The 20159-nt window shown below is 45.7% G+C and overlaps 1 protein-coding gene across 1 annotated transcript in view; it reads right to left on the bottom strand.

The window, feature by feature from the left end:
* Positions 1-3067: 3067 nt before the first annotated feature.
* Positions 3068-20159, bottom strand: part of DEG7 (DegP protease 7) — a 322546-nt gene continuing 305454 nt past the window's right edge. Inside the window, exons 22-24 of the mRNA XM_087666495.1 lie at positions 3909-4066; positions 3685-3796; positions 3068-3440 (exon numbers count right to left, since the gene is read on the bottom strand). Coding sequence (XP_087522621.1) covers positions 3252-3440; positions 3685-3796; positions 3909-4066 — 459 coding nt within the window. The 3' untranslated portion in view covers positions 3068-3251. The remainder of the gene's footprint in view (positions 3441-3684; positions 3797-3908; positions 4067-20159) is intronic.

Below are 20159 nucleotides of genomic sequence, written 5' to 3'. Positions count from 1 at the left end.
GAGCCTAAGTAAGTCTGCTCACACTTATCATCAAAGTATCTCAATCTTGACCTTTATAGTCTCCCAATAATGAGTTAATAGGGTTGCATCTTGAGAAGCAACTTATAAATCTTGCCTTTCTCAATTGGTTTCTTAAGCTATCCTTTTTCTAAAGCTTTCTCTTATAATTGTGATGAAACTGATTTTTGCATCACTAAGTTGTTTAATTGCAAAACTAACAAGATGGTCATTGTATTCTCTCCCCATAACTTATAATGAAAAACTCTAATAGTATATTTCAACACAATGAATATGAACATGGCAAACCAACTACCAAGTAGGAATTCTTAGAATGGAAGCATATGAAAGATTTTCTTTTAAGTTTTGAAAAGCTCCTTGGACAAGCAACTCATATAGTTGTTAGCCTAATGAAGCAATCTTAAGGATAGATAATTGGTAACACCTAGCATGGCCCATAAAGCATTGAGTGGTAGTAGCACTTTTAAGATGACTATAATCTTAGACATATTTCTGGATATCCCATTCTTGGAAACTATACATCCTAAGATTACTCCATGCTTTGCACTTGAGGGTGTTCAGAGATATCTTGTGATTTCAACATCATAAAAATACTAGTGAGAATTATTGGTGATACTCTTGCTACATAGTGTGCACACACGTCATCCATAAATGCCTCCAAAAACCTTCTCTTGTCCCTTCCATTCTCTCTTCACCTACCCTCCAACCACTACCTTTAATTGTGGTACAAGGGTTATGTGAGTGGCAATTTGAGAAGAGGACTCAAGTGCTAGTACTCAAGTGGCTGCACTCGAGTGGAAGGTTAGCACTTGGATGGAGTTGGAGCACGCAATTGGTTGCTTTCGATATAGAAAGAGTATTATGGGGCTTACAAAAACCGAGATTCTAAATTGTTTTCCTCTTCAACATACTCAACAATGTTTGCAACAATGATTAATTATGAAGCATAACTAATCTCCTAAAGCAACCATCAATTTTGTGCAACTATAATCTACGTTACCAAATATCATTGTACTTTAAATTTTTTTTTTCAACTTTTTGTTTGTCTTATTCCTACCTAATCTACTATATTCCAAACAACAAAAACACCCAAATTCTCATAAATCCATTCTCCTATTCTAACCATGCAATTTTTGGTGTAAGCAAGGTGCATAAATGAAATGTCAATTCACCTCTTGATTTCTTTCTCAAGCTCACAAGCTTCCTTCCAATTATGTGATGTAGCAGCATAGACTATGAATTCGAGGGGGAACATGATCAAATAGATGATGGAAAACCCTTCTTCCAACGAAAGCAGGAAGGATCATGGATTTTGATTGATAGGGCAGTATATAGAGAAGTGGCTCAACTATATACAAAAATTCAAGTATGAATCTAGATATGATACCATGGGACTCGTTCCCCCCTTGCTAGAGACAAGTCTTACTACTCCATCAATCAAGTCAAAAGTAAAAATGGAAACCACTCCAAGACATAGATTGCAAGTGGCATCCTCTAAATGCCATAGTTGCCAACGAACCACTTGTGGATATACCATTGCACTGCCTTGAGTTTAAGAAATAAGACGAAGTAATCAAACAATGACCCTACCCTATGAATCTAGGTATGCTACACAAGTCAAATGAAAAGCTAATAGACGTGAAATTAATCAACGTGACTGAAAAAATGAAATAGGTACCACCAATTAGAAAGAATGGTAGGATTTGATCATGTGTTTACTTTAAGGGGTTATTGTAGCAACAAAACGTGACAATTTTCATTGCCGTACATGGAGCATGTCTTGAAACGAGTGGCTAGAGCTGAAAGTTATACCTTCTTAAATGGGTTCTCCATCATCATCAGACTATCACACAAAATAGCGGTGCCTTGAAATGGATGCAAGCGTGGAGAGAGGAAGGATCGTTTATGTAGGACACTGACAGCCTACGACGTAGAGCAAGGACCCACCATTGCATTAAGCAAATCTATTGATTCCACCCGCAAAGTTATTTGGCCCCATAACGCACTCGAGTGCTGCCAACTCTCAGAGTGTTATCACTCGAGTCGCCCCTCTCGCACTAGCCGCCGTCACCTTTCGCCCCGCTCGAGCACAAACAAGCAGGCCATTGAGAGTCCCCTTCACCATCAACCAAGTCATTGACTATTCACTTAGGCTTGTTCCAACCCACGTACACACATTAGAATGTTCATTGACACTACTAATAATGGCAAATACTATTTTACTCGAGAAAAGTATATTTTATTCAAGACTCATGCCATCCATTATCACTGAGATGCATGCAGAAGGTCCAATCTTGTTTGATGCAGCTCTCTAATTGGATTGCCGTGCTAGATTTCGATATGGAGTCAATGGCACTGTCACAGATAGGAGTTCATAGCTAGTATCATTACTTTCGCCAGATACAACCATGCTATAGATATATTGGACACATCCACTACAAAGACTAAGATTTGCACAAAGATTATCCATACTCTCCAGAAGAGATGGGAGAGCATACATGGCAGTTCAAAGACCATATAGAGGAGAAGTGCTTTCCTCGAGACCTAGAACTTTGGCACTTTCATTGTTAGTCACATGCTCTAAGACAATAGACCTATTGACCTATTGATTGGTTATTCACTCAGGACTTGTGAAAGGCTTTCCCTTCAATATATATCTTTGTTTTGAAGTCCCTTACAAGGCTATTTTGAAAATTGCCTTGTCATACTTCGTCCTGGGGGATTTATTGAAAGAATCATTCTCCTCTTTTAAAGGGAATTTTAAAAAAAGAACATAAAACGATCACACTTAGAACGATCTCTGCTTCCTTAGAAGAACATACTGTTCAACAATCTAATAGCAAGTTTGGCACGGGACAAATTTTGTTACTCCACAAACCAGCACGCTTGCTTGAGCACACACGCCTGAGATGTGTTCAGCATCTCCACCATCTCGTTATGAAGGACAATAGAGAGAGCCTCCCAAACCAGATCATCTTAGACTCTTCACTAATTTCATCTATATTGAAGCATCAGGCATTTCCTGACCCAGAGACGAGTTCCCAGGAAGGATGCAAATAAACAGCATTGAAGATAACATTATTGCAGCTGTAAGTTAAGTTAAAAATGTATAAATAAAACAATGAGGCCGCTATATAAGCCGTTTAATGGGTTGGTGATACCAACCCCCCCAATCGATCGTTCTCTCTATCTAAAAGAATAGGAGCTAAATGTGAAGACCTTATTTGCATGCATCATGGAATATGCCCATTCGTTTGTTGATCTAAGGTCTTAATCACCTGCCGTCGCCAGATGGCTGTTTCTGGATCAAAATGTAGCTCCCAAGTAGGCCAATAGTGCAGATCCTGTTTCAACGTCAATACTCGTGGCTTCCCATTCAAGTTTATTGTCTTCACCCGCACAAATGTAGAGTGCTCCAATTCCTGCAAAGCATATATAATAAGATACATTTCTGCATGAACTAGGCTACACGAGGACATCTTTGAGAGACCCCGATTTCTTTAGACAGTCTGTTAACTGTAGGTCTCTTTCAAGCATGTTATGTGTCAATGTTTGATGCAGAATTTGGTGGAGGTGTCTATCTTCTACTTTACATAGATACATATATACATGAGAGAGAGAGGGAGAGAGAGAGAGAGAGAGAGAGAGAAAGAGAGAGAGAGAGACCTTAATCACTTCTACAAAAGAATCCAAATCTGGAGTGGACTTCCCATTAACCTCAACAATCCAATGTGAAGCATACAAACCATATCTGTTAGCAGGACTTCCATGGCACCACCTGAAAGAAGTTTCACATGTATGTGTTAAGTTATGAGACATCACATTAACTTAAATGTTCATAGTTGCAAATGGAGGAAGAACCTGATCGGATAAAAGCACAAAGATTATACCTTGCAACATAAACTCCATGCCCTTCCTCAGGTAAAAAGCCCAATGCACGCACGGCAGGATGTGAGTTTTGTATAATACTTCCAGACCAATTTACCATTCTGGTTGTTCCAAATCCATCTCTTACATCAGTTCCCACGTCCAACTCAATTTCTGTTCCCTACAACATACAACATGGTAGCATTAACGAGGTACCTCCATTAGCACAATCACCTAGTGAAGAAGAAAAAGTGAGAAAATCCATTATTTGACAAAAACCAAAAACCACATGACAATTGCTGTAATGCGACCATTCTCCTTCAGGTTGTTAAAAACAGCTCAATCAAATTGCTGTGCTAGTGCTCGAGGAGATTTGGATGATGAATACAGCATCTAAGGCTATAGTGTACAGGGTGCCACTCTAATGTTAGTGTTTGATAGTTGAGAAAGTGCTACACCACGTAGCTGGCTGCACCCACTCCCCCTCTTTTCTTCCAAGACACCCCAAATGCAAAAACAAACACCATTTCAAATGAAATTTGATATGGGAATACACCCCTTTAACCCTCATGTTGGAGGGTTTTAGCTAAAATTTGGCAGTTTTCATTTGCAGCCAGAATGGGCCACTTTTAAATAATAGTAGAATCTTTTTCTCAGGAAAGAAAGGAAAAGACATACAACAGACTTGGTCCTAGGTGGTTTATACATAGCAGGAGAGGCCATTTAGTTTCTGACACTCATGCCCATGCTTTTTACAAGCACGATATAAGACAGCATACTATTGTACACTACATTCCTCTGTTTTAAAAGTTGTCATGACTTTTATTTAAGAAATGAAAATCTATACATAAGCACTCAGAAAAATATTCCAGAGGTAAAAGTACAAAATAAGACATATATAGGAGTTCAATGATATATCAAAAGATACAAGAGGAACACTAATAAAAGGGATGAGTGAAAAGAATCAGGCAGTATGTAATACCCAACCATATTTGACTCCAAATGGAAGGTGTCAGATTCCCAAACTCCGAATAAAAGTACCTCCCCTCCTTGTGCAGCTGTCTTACATTTCTATGGCATAATTACTTCTTGTTGTCAAAATGAACCAAGTGATAATACTAGCAATCAGCTCCCAGTTGTGACAACATCCCTCAATCCACATTGTTTGCAAGAAGTCTGGAGTCCACATTGTTTGCAAGAAGTCTCGAGTGGGAATTATGTAAGTGCTATCAAGAAATAAGAAAGATTGGCTTCATGAATACTCTCATACCCACATGTTTGGCCTCTATGAGTGTCCATGACCCAAGCTACTGTCCCCCAAACCACTACCATAATCTTTACTGTAGCATCGAAAACCATCTTGAAGGCTCACCTCCATATCTCCTGGACCTTGGAAATTTTCCTTGAGCAGTGGTTTAAGTTTCCTCTAGCTCTCTATATCTCACAAAAGCTGCTGGGAACCTGTTATAACCAAGCCACATGCCAACTGCCAAACTCCTGTGAGCTACTAACCAAGGAAGGGCAAGGTCACAAATAAACTGCTGTGAAATTGTAATAACCAAGCTATGTGTCAATTTGCTATGTTCATGCGGGCTACTCCAAATATTAGCAAGGATGGGTGACAAAATGCCCTGTCTATACCAAAATGCTAACAAGCAGATAGCACCACTATAATAGTGTTCATCTGGGTCGTCTTCAAAAACCTGGTGGTATATGCAAGAAAAGAGGCATTGCAACGTCTGTCTTGAGAACGATCCTTTTATACTCACTCCCCTGGTTCCCATTGTTCTCTCTATAGAGGCCTCCTTTGGTAGGCTCAATGTCTCCATCCATCCATACATTGTGGAAGTACTGAGGTTTGGATCTATATATCATCTCCTTCACAGCGAGCCACTACAATCCTCTGAAGAGAGCAACCCATCCCACCTGCAAAATCTAATGGATCAAGACTCTTTCTCACAGGTCTACTGTCCTCCAAACTCTCTACATGTATCCTTTGGAGAAGAGATCAATGCAGGTTTGAGGCATGTCTTTACCTGTCCTCCACTCATGGGGTGCCCCCTCCATCACAATCTCTATCATAGTCTTGGCTCCCTTGATGTCATGAAGTCTGTGTCTTTGTGTTTCATCTGGTCAATCATGAAAAGAAATCCATTCATTCAATATATGGCTGGACTCTTAACTTCAAATGATGGTTGAAGAGAAGAGGCTGCCTCACCTTCTCTTCAACTGTGCTTGAAGGTACAGATCTCCAGGCTTGAATAATCATAGGCTTGAGGAAAGGGTCAAAAGCCTAAAGAGGTCTCTCTCATCCTCTATAACTCTCCTTGGAGTTTCACTAGAAGCCTCTCAAGTGATGAATTCTATCAAACCTAGAGAGGTCTCTCTCATCCTCTATAACTCTCCTTGGAGTTTCACTAGAAGCCTCTCAAGTGATGAATTCTGTCAAACCAAATATCTGGGGGTCTAGATGCACCATGCTACAACTACGCAAATCATCCTGTTTTGGATCCTCCACCGCTCACAATACACTAGGAGAGTCACAAAATCCTGTATGTATTATCAGCATCATCCTTATGTTCAAACAAGTGTGAGGCGTGCCTTTCTCCCCCTCCTCAAAACCATTTCTCCCCCATTCTCACTATATCTTTCTGGTAAAGGTTTCTGAAATCCCCCCAGATCTTTGTCCACTAATGTATCACTAAGTCCATGGTTGGGAATCCTCTCTCTCTCTCTCTCTCTCTCTCTCTCTCTCTCTCTCCTTCTCTCTGGCCAGCTGGAATCATAGAGGAAATCTGCCATAATAGCAAGACTCCCACTCATCCCACATGGCCACCAATACTTGAGGCCAAGTCAATATAAAGGCATTTCTAGTCTGCCAGATGTGCCAAAGAGAAGTCCATTGCATGAAGTGAAAGAAGCAAGGATGATGAGACTGCAGCTTGGCCATGGAAGGCTTCTTGCCGAGGACTCAAGAATGGACCCGTGTTCTTTCTGTCAGTGATGTGCACACTCTGGAAATGAAGTCCTAAACCTATCTAGCAATTGGGCAAGAAATAAAAGGATGAATTGGTGTCTCATGACTAGTACAATAGATACATCTGCCCTAGGGTATCTTTTGGGCCCGCAACACATTGCCTAGAGGAAGACCCCCAATAAAAGCCTCCAAGGAAAGACTCTCCCTTGATAGGGAAGCTTTTGACTTCCATAAGTGAAGCAGGTGATCCCTCCACTTAGTCGCAATATCATGAACCAACCAAACTTTGTTAGGCTTTTCAGTAATCCATCTCTTATCCTCCGTTTTGTAGTAAATTTGATTGGCTGATTACTTCAGAAAATGCTAGGGTCGCACAAAACCCCGATTCAACCATGCCGATAAGGGTAAAGGAGCAGGCAAGGGAGAGTGCCTCTGAAGGTGGTCCTTCAAGGTCGACCAGAGGAACTTGTAACCTCTCGATTTACGGAAGCAATGGTGAATGCGGCGAAAAGAATAAACCCTTGCACGACCACGGATAAGAGCATCTTGGATAATCTTCAGACCCAATCTTGCCATTCTGTTAAATTAAGACCCTTTGCAATTGGTTCTTAGGCCAATCAACAAACCTAGAAGTAGCCAACACCTTTGTTTGCAAAGAATTCACTTCCTTTCTAAAGTTTGGAGGGTGCCATACAGTAAGATGAATTAAATGTCAAATGTGAAGGTGGCGCTGGCATAACGCACAGCCCACGGTAGGAGCTAGTCATGACAGTGGAAAATAAAGTGAAGGTACAAGGATGTGGTGATTCCGTATTGGTATTGCATCACCTAGGATGATGTGGCCAATAGGCAAACATTGGCAGATTGGGTCACTCAGCCACACTAGAAAAAGCATACGAAGTCACAATAAATGGCACATAGGTAGGAAAGATGGTGGCACAACAAGTCATATCAAAGGCAAAAGTTGTGATAAGTTATGCCAACTAGGCTTTGGTGGTTAGTTGGTGCTAGTTTGGACCCTAAGGTAGTTGTTAGGCCACTCCATGTTGCAAATGGCTTAGCAAATTTAATTACGAATGGGCACATTTAATTTTGGGCAAGGTCAAAAGGGTTGAAATTAATTTTAAAATTTATTTAATTCCTAAACTTAATTTAATGGCCAGATAATGTTAAAAATCAGGTTTAGAAGGCTACCACATGGCAAAAACATGCATGCCAATTGAGAAAACGTTTTTTCTAGCCACAGAGAGAGAGAGAGAGAGAGAGAGAGAGAGAGAGAGAGAGGAGATGCTTCCTTTCAATGTTATCCTCCATGGCAGCCTCTGCCCAGCTGGCCGGTCTGTCTCTTCCGTTGGGTCAGCACTTCGTTAGCCAATCTTTGGCGGATGACACCTTTATGATTTTGCAGGCGGACAGGGACAACATTCGAAGGGCATTAGATGTTTGGACACTCTTTGGTCAGGCCTCTGGGCTTCGCATCAATGCCCTTAAGTCAGCCCTTCTCAGTTGTACGGAGCCTGATTTGCAGTCCTTAGGCTGGCAAGGCCGGGTGGTTTCCCGTGGCTCCATTGTCAGGCATCTTGGATACCCATTGGGGGTGGATGTACGGCCAAAAGCCCTGCTGGAGTGGATTTCACAAAAATTGGCAGCAAAGTTTATGTATTGGAAGTCGCAAGCGTGGCCATTCCATGTCCGCCTCAAAGTGGCCCAGACAATCATGCTTCCAATGCTAACGTATTTCCTGCCATTGTTGCCATGGACTCCTACTACTTTGAAGGCCCTCACTCAGCCCATCCGTTCCATGCTATGGAAGAAGGACTCACTGCAGGCCGGCATTTCCTGGATTTCTTGGTCACACGCATGTACCCCTAAGCGCATGGGTGGCGGAGCGATTTTGGATGCACACACTCATATGTTAGCTCTCCGTTGGTCCCTTTTTCGTGCCATGTGTGTGGATCACCACCCTTGGTCCATCATAGCCCGTTATTTTCTTGAGGACAGCGGGCTCCGCCATGGCAACACACGGCTTCGGGCTTCCTGGTGGCATGTCCTTAATGCTGACTCTCGTGTTTCCAGTCCCTCTTCCTCGTTGTTACTGCACTTGGTCGCCTCTTGGAAAGTAGTGCTCCAAAAGGCCCGCTGGCACCCAGTGGGGGACCGCTTGCAGACTAATTCCTTTCAGCTGGAATTGTTGGCAGTATCGAGACTCCTTTCATGGGAAGATAAACATCAACTCAGACCAAGATTTAATCGCATGGCCCGTTTAGGTGTGATGTCGGTTGCGGATGCTACCCTTGCTACTCGCAATGTCCTCGTCTCATTTCGGACTGCTCGGCGACTCTTTAAGATCCCGCGTGGATACCGTGATTTGTGGGAGCTGCTTTCGTCGAAGCTTCAGGGTCGGCAACCCTTTCCTGCCTTGACGGTGGATCGCCCTTGGCAGGACTGGGATCTTGCAGGCCGCCTGAGTCTGGAAAAGGCCTCCACTAATCAGGTGTATCATCTTCTTGTTCAAGATCACCAATGGCTGGGAGAGAAAGCTAACACTGTTTGGGGACTGCGGAAATCGCTGTCATGGTGGCACAAAACGCTGATGGAGGGCTGGCAAAATAAGACACCTTTCAAATGCAAGGTTTTTCTTTGGCGGGTAATGATTGGTGGTCTTCCTCTGGCCTCGGCCCTTGCCAAGCGTCGCATCTCGAATGGCAATTGTTTCTTCTGTACCACACCGGCGGAATCGGCCCGACATCGTTTTCTCTCTTGCCCGCTCGCCAAGAATATCTGGTCACTCTTGTCGCACATTTGGCGCGCGGTGGTGGGATCCTCGCTAACTCCTTTCGATTGGGTTTTTGTGCGCCCGATGTATTCCGCACCGCCACAGTTGCATGAGAAGATCTTATTTCACTTTTTCAGATATTGGGGATGCTGGCACATTTGGACAACGCGCAATGCTTTTCTCTTTGATTCGGCCTCTAATGTACCCCGACATATTGCCAGGCTTAAAGGGCTCTTGCATTGGCAGCTGGATATCATCCGACACTCCGACTTGCTCCCTCGAGAGGATTTGCATCCGTGGCATATGGCAATTGCCTCTGGGTCGTTGCCATGATTGGTGTAACTTTTTCAGTGCATTACTACGAGGCTTCCCCACACGTTGGCCTAGGGCCCTCGTGTATCTTGTAATCAGAGAAAAGAGAGAGAGAGAGAAAGAGAAAACCTCTTCACATGATGGCTTTGTGTCATCATGTATCTTGTAATCCAGTATTTTTTTCGTAATTAATATAATTACCTTTTACGAAAAAAAAAAAAGAGAGGAGATGCTGCTCCTGCTCTGTGCCGCCCTGCCATCGCTAGGTCTGGCGCGCCCTGCGGTTGCCTTCATCTGCGCCATCGCCGCCTGAAGCCCTACCTGTCGGTACCCCCCGTTCGCCTCAGCCTCGTCGTCGTTTCTGTTCGTCGGGCGTTTGCGTGTTGTCACCATAGTCGAGGGCTGCATCTCTGCCTACTTTTGCCAGCCGCGCCTGCTCCTTGCGCTGCCAGCGGAATCCCTGGTGTCGTCTTCCGGACGTCCTGCTCCTGGAGCCGTCGGGAGCAGTCGCCCTGCTCTTGGAGCCGCCAGCGTGTTCTGTTCTGGCCGCCCTGTCCACGCCCAGACGCCCTGTCCCTGACGCCCTATCCATGGTAGCATACCCCTGACGCCCTGTTCCCGGACACTGCTGACGGACCCCTGCCCGGCACCCCAGCCTGTCCCGTCTTGCTGTAGAGACCGCCCGGCCTTTGTTTCGCCTGTCTGCCCCTGCACGGTGACAGGTAAACCTCAGTTTTCAGTAGCTCTCCTTGCAGAGTATACCCCTGGACAGCGCCTCTGTACAGAAAAGAGGGAGAGCGAGAGAGCCGGCAAAAGAGAGGGCCAGTCCTCCTTCGAGATCAAATCATCATATACGATGGCTGGTTTGGATCTGGATTTCATAGATCAAACAGTGGCAGCACTGGGCCTGGATTCTGATGCGGAGGAACCTGAGGATATGGTTCCGTGCAACGAAGAGATGCCCCCTCGTCCCGACATCCAGCCTGCGGGTAAACGTACCAAGCATGCTTCGGAAGAGATAGGCGTTTCTCAGGATCGGTCCTATGCTCAGGTTGCTTCGGATTCGGTGGACTCTCAGGAAGTGGACTGGGAACATTTGCTGGAATTTGCAAACACTTTGCTTGGCGATTATGTTCAACATAATCAGGAAGTCTTTTCTGACTCTGCACTTGATGATGTGTTGGACGCCACTGTGGACCCAAAAACTGTCCTACGCTCCTTTTCGGTATTTTATGATCGCGCTGTGATACTTTTCTTCACTAGTCGAATACCGTTGCTTTCCCATATTCGCCAGTGGTTGCAACATCTGCTACAAGGGGAATGTGTTGAAGAGATTTTTGTTGGCTCCCGGGGCTTTTTTGAGGTCCTGTTGAAATCAGAGACGCACCGTGCTGCTCTCCTGTCTAAACTGCCTTTGTTTTTTGAACGCCGGTTGGTTCATGTGGTTCCATGGCGTCCAATGGCAGATTTTCAGCGTCTGCTGCAACGTGAATGCCCGGTCTGGGTCGAGGTGGAAAACTGTCCGGCTGTTTATTGGCCACTATTGAAGGATGCTATGGCCGCTGTGGGCACTGTTTTGGTCCCTCCCAGTCTCCGGGCTGTGAATCGCAACCGCTTGTGTATGCTATGGGACACTACAAGAAAAAGGCCTGCCTGGTTACGCCTCAATTGCTCTGGCATGCACTCGTTACACTTTCGTTTGAAATGGGGCAATTTTGCAGGGCATTGCTTTTCCTGTGGACAGTTGGGGCATTTTATGGCCGAATGCCCGGAACAGCAACACACTTCCCATGATGGCCATGCTGCGCCGCCCATGGAAGATATGGTGTGTGATGCCCCGTCGCTGGATGCTACCCATCAGCCCCAAGCTTTGGCCAAAGGTAAACAACAGGTTGCGGGTCTGGATTCCAGCGCCACTAATTGGGTTGAAGTACGTGCAAAAAAAGGCAACAGGGTTGTTGCTGCCATGGAGAACAATGTGCCTACTACCTCACAAGATTCCATGCGTACATATATGCGCAGGAAGGAAATGCAGTCTTCTGAGCGCTCGGCTCCTGCTATGGTTTCCTCTACCCCCCTTCATCAGCCCGCCAGGAAAATGTATTCGGATCGTTCAAAGGGTCCCTCTGCTAAGCTGGCATTTGATACCAGAGGTAATGTCATTACCCCGTGGGACCGTCGTTATCCCCGTTCCATCCCCACGCTAGCAGATATGCCGTCTACTTCCAAATTTGGTCCGCAGAACTCTTTTGCAGTGTTGGCAGATTTCTTGGACGAGGGAGTCCTGGACATTCTCGCTGACAAAGTCAAATCGAGGCAAGCAGTGCCTCGTACCTAATTTTGTTTTGAATATACATGAAAATAGCCACGTGGAATGTGCGAGGAATTTGTTCTCGGCACAAGCAACATGCTATGTGGACTATATTGCATGAAAATCAGTGGGATGTCCTGTGCGCTGTTGAGCACAAGAGTCACGATGAAGCTGGAAAAGTGGTAGATTGCCATGGCTTTAGATTGTTTTATGCAGGGACACAGGCCATGCATTATTCGGGTGTGCTCATGATTGTCCATGACAAATATCAGCCTGTTCTTATTAAAAATGATGTTCGTGGCCGTTTTTTGGTGATTGAAATTTTATTCGAAGGGGAAATCTTATGGCTACTTGGTCTCTATGCTCCGAATGATTCCTTATCTCGTCGGGCGCTTTGGCAGACTTTGTAGACCTCCTTGTCACTTGGCAGACGGGGCTTCTTCATGGGGGATTTCAATATGTGTGTTGATTCCTCCCAGTCCACATCGGAGCATTCGGTGATGGATACGCCGGAAAGTCGTATGTGGCAGGCGTTGGCTCTTGCCGTTCTTAAGCAAGACCTCTGGTCCTGGCTACACCCGTCTTCTACAGGGTTTACTTTCCATTCTGCCCAGTATGCAACAACATGGTCGCGATTGGATCGTATATATATCATGCAGAATGATGATTTTCTTCCTGAGTTGCTCGAAATAAAAGTGTTGCAGCAATATGCCTTGTCGGACCATTTCCCTCTGCAGCTTGAGCTGCTTGAACAACCCATTGCCCCGTTCAAGCAATTTCTGGAGAGACTCCCTTTGCGTTTCAATTCGTCTTACCTGAAGCATGCAATCTTTCAGGGCTATATGCAGCAATTGATTGACAGATTTCTCTTCGACTTCTCTTCTCAAGGCACTGCGTCATTTGAACGATTGCTCTCTAATGTGCAGCGGGTTGCTCGGCAGTATGGGATCTACCATGCCTCTCTTTGTCGGCAGCGTCGCAAGGCAGCCGAGGACATGCTGGCGTTGGTTCGTTCTCTGCTGGTGAACACTCCGGATGATGCATTTCTGCTCGCACTGGCCATGCGAGTGGCGGATCTTATTAAAGAATTCCAATTGAAATCATATCAGCAGGCCAAACTGCAACATCTGACAGAGACGTTGCAAGATAATGCATGTCAAACCCATAAGTTCTTTCGAGCTCTCCACGCCTCTCCTGCTAGGGAGAATATGACCAGACTCGAGGATACAGAAGGTCACCTTATCCTGGATCCGCAGACTATTGTGCATATGTGCAGGAATTATTTCCGTGACCTTCTCGGCACCACTTCTCCACCTTCAGATCAAATCACTCAGGCCCGTTCGGGTTTTTATGACCTGGTCCGCAATCAGCTACCGCAGGACATGCAAGCTACTATGGAGTCCGATATTTGTGAGGCAGAGGTTATGGACGTCTTGTTACATTTGCCCAAGGATAAAAGCCCGGGTTGGGATGGTCTCACCAATGAGTTCTTTGAAGCTTTTGCTACCCAACTGGCGAAACCATTGCAGGCTTTGTTTCAGTAGGTGTGGCAAACCGGGATCATGCCTTCCTCATGGAAAGAAGGCCTTATTAAACTGCTTCCAAAAGTTCCTTCGCCATCTAGGTTGACACAGTGGCGCCCCGTTTCCTTGATGGGTTCAATGTACAAAATCTTTTCCAAAATAATCGCGAATCGGCTTCATAAGCATCTCCCGGCCATTGTGCACCCTCTACAGTATGGTTTCATTAAGGGCCGAAATATTCTGGACAATGTATTGAATGCTCAACTGGCTATTGATTATGCAAGGCATTCTAACCAGGAGGTAGTACTGATTCAACTGGACCTGGAAAAGGCTTTTGACTATCTGGATTGGTCTTTCGTTGCTGAACTTATGTCGGCTATGGGCCTTGGTCCCCGGATGTCTCGTCTAATCTACACCATTAGCGCTGCAGCGTCTTCGCGAGTCATGCTGAACGGAGGTGTTACTGAGCCATTTGTACTTGCCCGCTCTGTCAGACAAGGATGCCCTTTGAGCCCGCTATTCTTTGCCCTCGCGACACATCCAGTTCTTTCCATGTTATCCCATATGGTAGCCTCTTCTCAGTTGGCCGGTCTGTCGCTTCCTTCAGGACAGCACTTCATTAGCCAATCCCTGGCGGATGATACTTTTATGATTTTGCGTGCGGACAAGGACAACCTCAAGCGCGCATTGGATGTTTGGGGCATCTTTGGTCAAGCATCCGGCCTTCGCATCAATGCGCTCAAATCAGCCATTCTCAGCTGCACGGAGTCGGACTTGCAGTCCTTGGACTGGCAGGGTCTGGTTGTTCCTCGTGGCTCCATTGTCAGGCACCTTGGGTACCCTTTGGGTGTCGACGTTCCACCAAAGCAGCTTCTGCAGTGGATTTCTCAGAAAATGGTGGCTAAGTTTATGTATTGGAAATCTCAAGCCTGGCCCTTCCATATTCGTCTCAAAGTGGCCCAGATAATTATGTTGCCAATGCTCACATATTTTTTGCCATTGTTGCCCTGGACTACTACGACTCTCAATGCTCTTACTCAGTCTATTCGCTTCATGCTATGGAAGAAGGACTCATTGCATGCAGGTATTTCCTGGATTTCTTGGTCGCATGCCTGCACCCCCAAACGCATGGGTGGTGGAGCTATTTTAGATGCCCAAACTCACATGCAGGCACTCCGTTGGTCTCTCTTCCGCGCCATGTGCTCGGATCATCATCCATGGGTCGATATAGCCCGTTATTTCCTTGAGAGCCATGGGCTTCTACATGGCAATACCCAAATCCGGACTTCTTGGTGGCATGTTCTTAATGCTGATTCGAGGTTCTCCAGTTCTTCGTCGCTGCTTACTCATTTGGTATGTTCCTGGAAACGGGTCCTCCTAAAGGCTCAGTGGCATCCAGCGGAGGATCGCTTGGCTACTAATTCTTTTCAATTGGAATTATTGGCAGTCTCGCGTTTACTTGCATGGGAAGGCAAACATGAGCTTAGACCACAATTCAACCGGATGGCTCGTTTGGGCTTGTCTTCGGTCGCGGATGCCACTCTTGCTAGTCGCAATGTGCTTATATCTTTTCGTACAGCTAGGAGGCTTTACAGGATCCCGTGGGGATATAGGTCTTTATGGGAACAGCTTCTGCGGATGCTCCAGAGCAGACAACCCTTTCCTGCCCTTGCTTCAGATCATCCCTGGCAGGATTGGGACCTACAAGGCCGGCTGACTTTAAGCAAAGCTTCTGCTAATCAAGTTTATCATATTCTGATCAAAGATCAGCAATGGTTAGTTACCAAAGCCAATGCTTTATGGGGCTTACGTAAATCCCGGTCATGGTGGAGGGGAACTGTGATGGAGGGCTGGTTGAACAAGACCCCCTTCAAATGTAAAGTCTTTCTTTGGAGAGTGATGATTGGTGGTCTTCCGCTTGCGTCGGCTCTTTCCAAGCGACGAATCTCCAATGGCAACTGTTTCTTTTGCACCATTGCTGTGGAATCAGCCCGCCACATATTTATTTCTTGCCCCATCGCAAAAAAAGTCTGGTTCTTTTTGTCGGCTATTTGGCAAGGAGTGGTTGGATTCACCCTGCGCCCCTTTGATTGGGTTTTCGGGCAGCCCAAATACCCCACTCCTGCACAGTCACATATGAAACTCATGTATCATTTTCTTCGATATTGGGGCTGTTGGCATAACTGGACCATTAGGAATGCTTTTCTTTTTGACTCCGCCTATAATGTTCAGCGACATATTGCGAGGCTTAAGGGCCTCTTGTATTGGCAGTTGAAATCTTCTCCGGCATTCTGATTTGCTCTCTAGGGAGGACTTACGTCCCTGGCTTATGGCAATTTCATCTGCCTCCTTGCCATAACATTGTAACTTGTAGCACTTAGTCCCTTTTCACATGATGGCCTGGATTGTCGTCATGTATCTTGTAATCAAGTCATCTTGTACTTTTTTTCGTAATTAATACAATTACCTTTTACGGAAAAAAAAAAAGAGAGAGAGAGAGAGGGAGAGAGAGAAGGGCTTGGCTTTATTTGCACGGCTGCTCTCTAATGTGCAGCGGGTTGCTCGGCAGTATGGGATTCATCATGCCTCTCTTTGTCGCCGACGTCGACATGCAGCAGAGGACTTATTGGCTTTGGTCCGTTCCTTGCTCCTGGATTCCCCAGATGATGATTTTCTGCTGTCACTGGAGAGGCGTTTGGCCCATCTTATTCAAGTGTTTTAGTTGAAATCTTATCAGCAGGCCAAGCTGCATAACTTGACTGACACATTGCAAGATAGTGCCTGCCAGTCTCATAAGTTCTTTCGCGCCTTGCATGCTTCTCCGGCTCGCGAAAATATGACTAGACTCCAGGATTCGGAAGGTCGCATGGTCACTGATCCGTAGACCATTGTCAATATGTGCAAAAATTATTTTATGGAACTTCTTGGTTCTTCTCCCTCGCCTTCTAGCCAGGTTACGCATGCCCGCTCGGTCTTCTATCATCTGGTCCGCCAACAAGTTCCATTTGATATGCAAGCCACTTTGGAGGGGGATATTTGCGAGGAGGAGGTTATGGATGTTTTGTTGCACCTGCCTAAGGATAAAAGTCCTGGTTGGGATGGTCTCACTAATGAATTCTTTGAGAACTCGGCCACACAATTGGTGAAGCCATTGGCGGTCATGTTTCAGCAGGTTTGGGAAACAGGGGTCATGCCTTCCTCATGGAAAGAAGGCCTTATCAAACTGATTCCAAAGGTCCCTTCGCCGTCAAAGTTGCAACACTGGAGACCAATTTCTTTGATGGGCTCGATGTATAAAATATTCTCCAAAGTGCTGGCGAATCGGCTTCACAAGCACCTTCCAGCTATTGTGCATCCTCTCCAATATGGTTTCATTAAGGGCCGCAACATTCTGCATAATATCTTAAATGTGCAAATGGCTATTGACTATGCGCGGCACTCCAGTCAGGAAGTGGTATTGATTCAATTGGACTTGGAAAAGGCGTTTGACTGTGTGGACTGGTCTTTCATTGCAGATCTCATGTCTGCTATGGGCTTTGGTACCCGGATGTCTCGATTGATCTACACCATTAGTGCTGCGGCTTCTTCAAGAGTTATGCTCAATGGTGGGGTTACAGAGCCATTTGTCCTTGCACGCTCGGTTAGACAGGGTTACCCTTTGAGTCCTCTCTTCTTTGCCCTGGCGACTCACCCGGTCCTTTCAATGTTATCCTCAATGGCGGCTTCTGCTCAGCTGGCAGGGTTGTCTCTTCCTTTGGGGCAGCACTTCATTAGCCAATCTTTGGCGGATGACACCTTTATGATTTTGCGGGCGGACAAGGACAACATTCGAAAGGCATTAGATGTTTGGACGCTCTTTGGTCAGGCCTCTAGTCTTCGCATCAATGCCTTTAAGTCAGCCATTCTCAGTTGCACGGAGCCTGATTTATAGTCATTAGGCTGGCAGGGCCAGGTGGTTTCCCGTGGCTCCATTGTCAGGCATCTTGGATACCCATTGGGGGTGGATGTACGGCCAAAGGACCTGCTGGAGTGGATTTCACAAAAACTAGCGGCGAAGTTTATGTATTGCAAGTCGCAAGCGTGGCCATTCCATGTCCGCCTCAAAGTGGCTCAGACAATTATGCTACCAATGCTAACGTATTTCCTGCCATTGCTGCCGTGGACGCCTACTACTTTGAAGGCTCTCACTCATCCCATTCGTTTCATGCTATGAAAGAAGGATTCACTGCAGGCAGGAATTTCGTGGATTTCATGGTCACATACATGTACCCCTAAACGCATGGGTGGTGGAGCTATTTTGGATGCAGAAACTCATATGCTGGCTCTTCGCTAGTCTCTTTTTCGTGCCATGTGTGTGGATCATCACCCGTGGACCATCATAGCCCGTTATTTTCTTGAGGACAGCGGGCTACGCCATGGTAACACACAGCTTCGGGCCTCCTGGTGGCATGTCCTTAATGCTGACTCTCGATTTTCCAGTCCCTCTTCCTCTTTGTTACTGCACTTGGTCGGCTCTTGGAAAGTGGTGCTCCAAAAGGCCCGTTGGCATCCAGTAGGGGACCGCTTGCAGACTAACTCCTTTCAACTCGAATTGTTGGCAGTATCGAGATTACTTTTATGGGAAGATAAACATCAGCTCAGACCGAGATTTAACCGCATGGCCCGTTTAGGTGTGACTTCGATTGCGGATGCTACCCTTGCCACTCGCAATGTCCTCGCATCGTTTCGGACTGTTAGGAGACTTTTCAGGATCCCGCGCGGATACCGTGATTTATGGGGAAAGCTTTCGTCGGAGCTTCAGGGTAGGCAACCCTTTCCTGCCCTGGCTGTGGATCGCCCTTGGCAAGACTGGGACCTTGCAGGCCGGTTGAGTCTGGAAAAGGCCTCTACTAATCAGGTGTATCATCTTCTCATTCAAGATCACCAATGGCTGGGTGTGAAAGCTAATATTGTTTGGGGACTGCGGAAATCGCTGTCATGGTGGCAAGCAACGCTGATGGAGGGCTGGCTGAATAAGGCACCTTTCAAATGCAAGGTCTTTCTTTGGCGGGTAATGATTGGTGGTCTTCCTCTTGCCTCGGCCCTTTCCAAGCGTCGAATCTCGAATGGCAATTGTTTCTTTTGTACCACTACGGCGGAATCGGCCCGACATCGTTTTCTTTCTTGCCCGCTCGCCAAGAATATCTGGTCACTCTTGTCGCAAATCTGGCGCGCAGTGGTGGGGTCCTCACTAACTCCTTTCGATTGGGTTTTTGTGCGCCCAAAGTATCCCATACCGCCACAGTTACATATGAAGATCTTATTTCACTTTTTCAAATACTGGGGATGCTGGCACATTTGGACCACGCGCAATGCTTTTCTCTTTGATTCGGCCTCTAATGTACCGAGACATATTGCCAGGCTTAAAGGGCTCTTGCATTGGCAACTAGATCTCATCCGGCACTCTGACTTGCTCCCTCGGGAGGATTTGCATCCCTGGCACATGGCAATTGCCTCTGGGTCATTGCCATGATTGGTGTAACCTTTTTAGTGCATTAGTACGGGGATTTCCCACACGTTGGCCTAGGGCCCTTGTGTCTCTTGTACTCATGTAATCATGTAATCTTGTACCTTTTTTCCGTAATTAATACAATTACCTTTTACGAAAAAGAGAGAGAGAGAGAGAGAGAGAGAGAGAGAGAGAGAGAGAGAGAGCCATTGGTCAAATTTTTGATCAAGGAATAGCAAAGTACTGTAGGCAACAACCATTTGGGAGCCTCAACAAGCAAGCGACAGCAACAAGAGGACCATAATCTGAGATTGGCGACAGTAATTTTGGCTTCCCTGGCAAATGGTGACAGCTCCTAGAGAATATTTGACATGCAATAGACAATTCAGCCATTTCCTGTGTGGAAGTCAGGAATTTCTCTCTCCTCTAGCATTCTCTCACCTTTTCCAAACTAATGCCAAAAGATAACTTATCTCAGCCATTTGAAGCAAATCTCAATCAGATTTGGTGGACAACAGGAGGATTTCTGTTACAAACCCTAATTTACAGAAGTGATTAGGGTTTAGCAACCACCTCAAGACCTCTGCCATCAGTAGAAGGCATTGTACACTGAAATCAGCATGTGCAAATTGTGGTATTGTCAATGATTTCAGATGCCAACCCATCTATTATGAATTTGGGGTAGCATTTAACCATTTGGGGTCCAATTAAAGTAAATCTTGGGTGAAATTTAAGAGGCAATTTGCCCAATTTGTGTGCTGATTGCAACTACAGCAAGGGGATTTTGGATCAGCCAAGAATATTCTGGAACCTCAGCTTGTACCCAATCCATTAGTCAATAAAGTCAAAGAAATACCAAAAGGGGTGCCAGTTTTGGGACCAACAAC

The sequence above is a fragment of the Lygodium microphyllum genome, chromosome 25, assembly GCF_053477565.2.
Source record: "Lygodium microphyllum isolate KBCC chromosome 25, Lygodium_microphyllum_v1.1.10, whole genome shotgun sequence".
Taxonomy (NCBI): domain Eukaryota; kingdom Viridiplantae; phylum Streptophyta; class Polypodiopsida; order Schizaeales; family Lygodiaceae; genus Lygodium; species Lygodium microphyllum.
The sequence above is the reverse complement of the archived record's forward strand: the minus strand, read 5'-3'. Positions and strand labels throughout refer to the sequence as shown.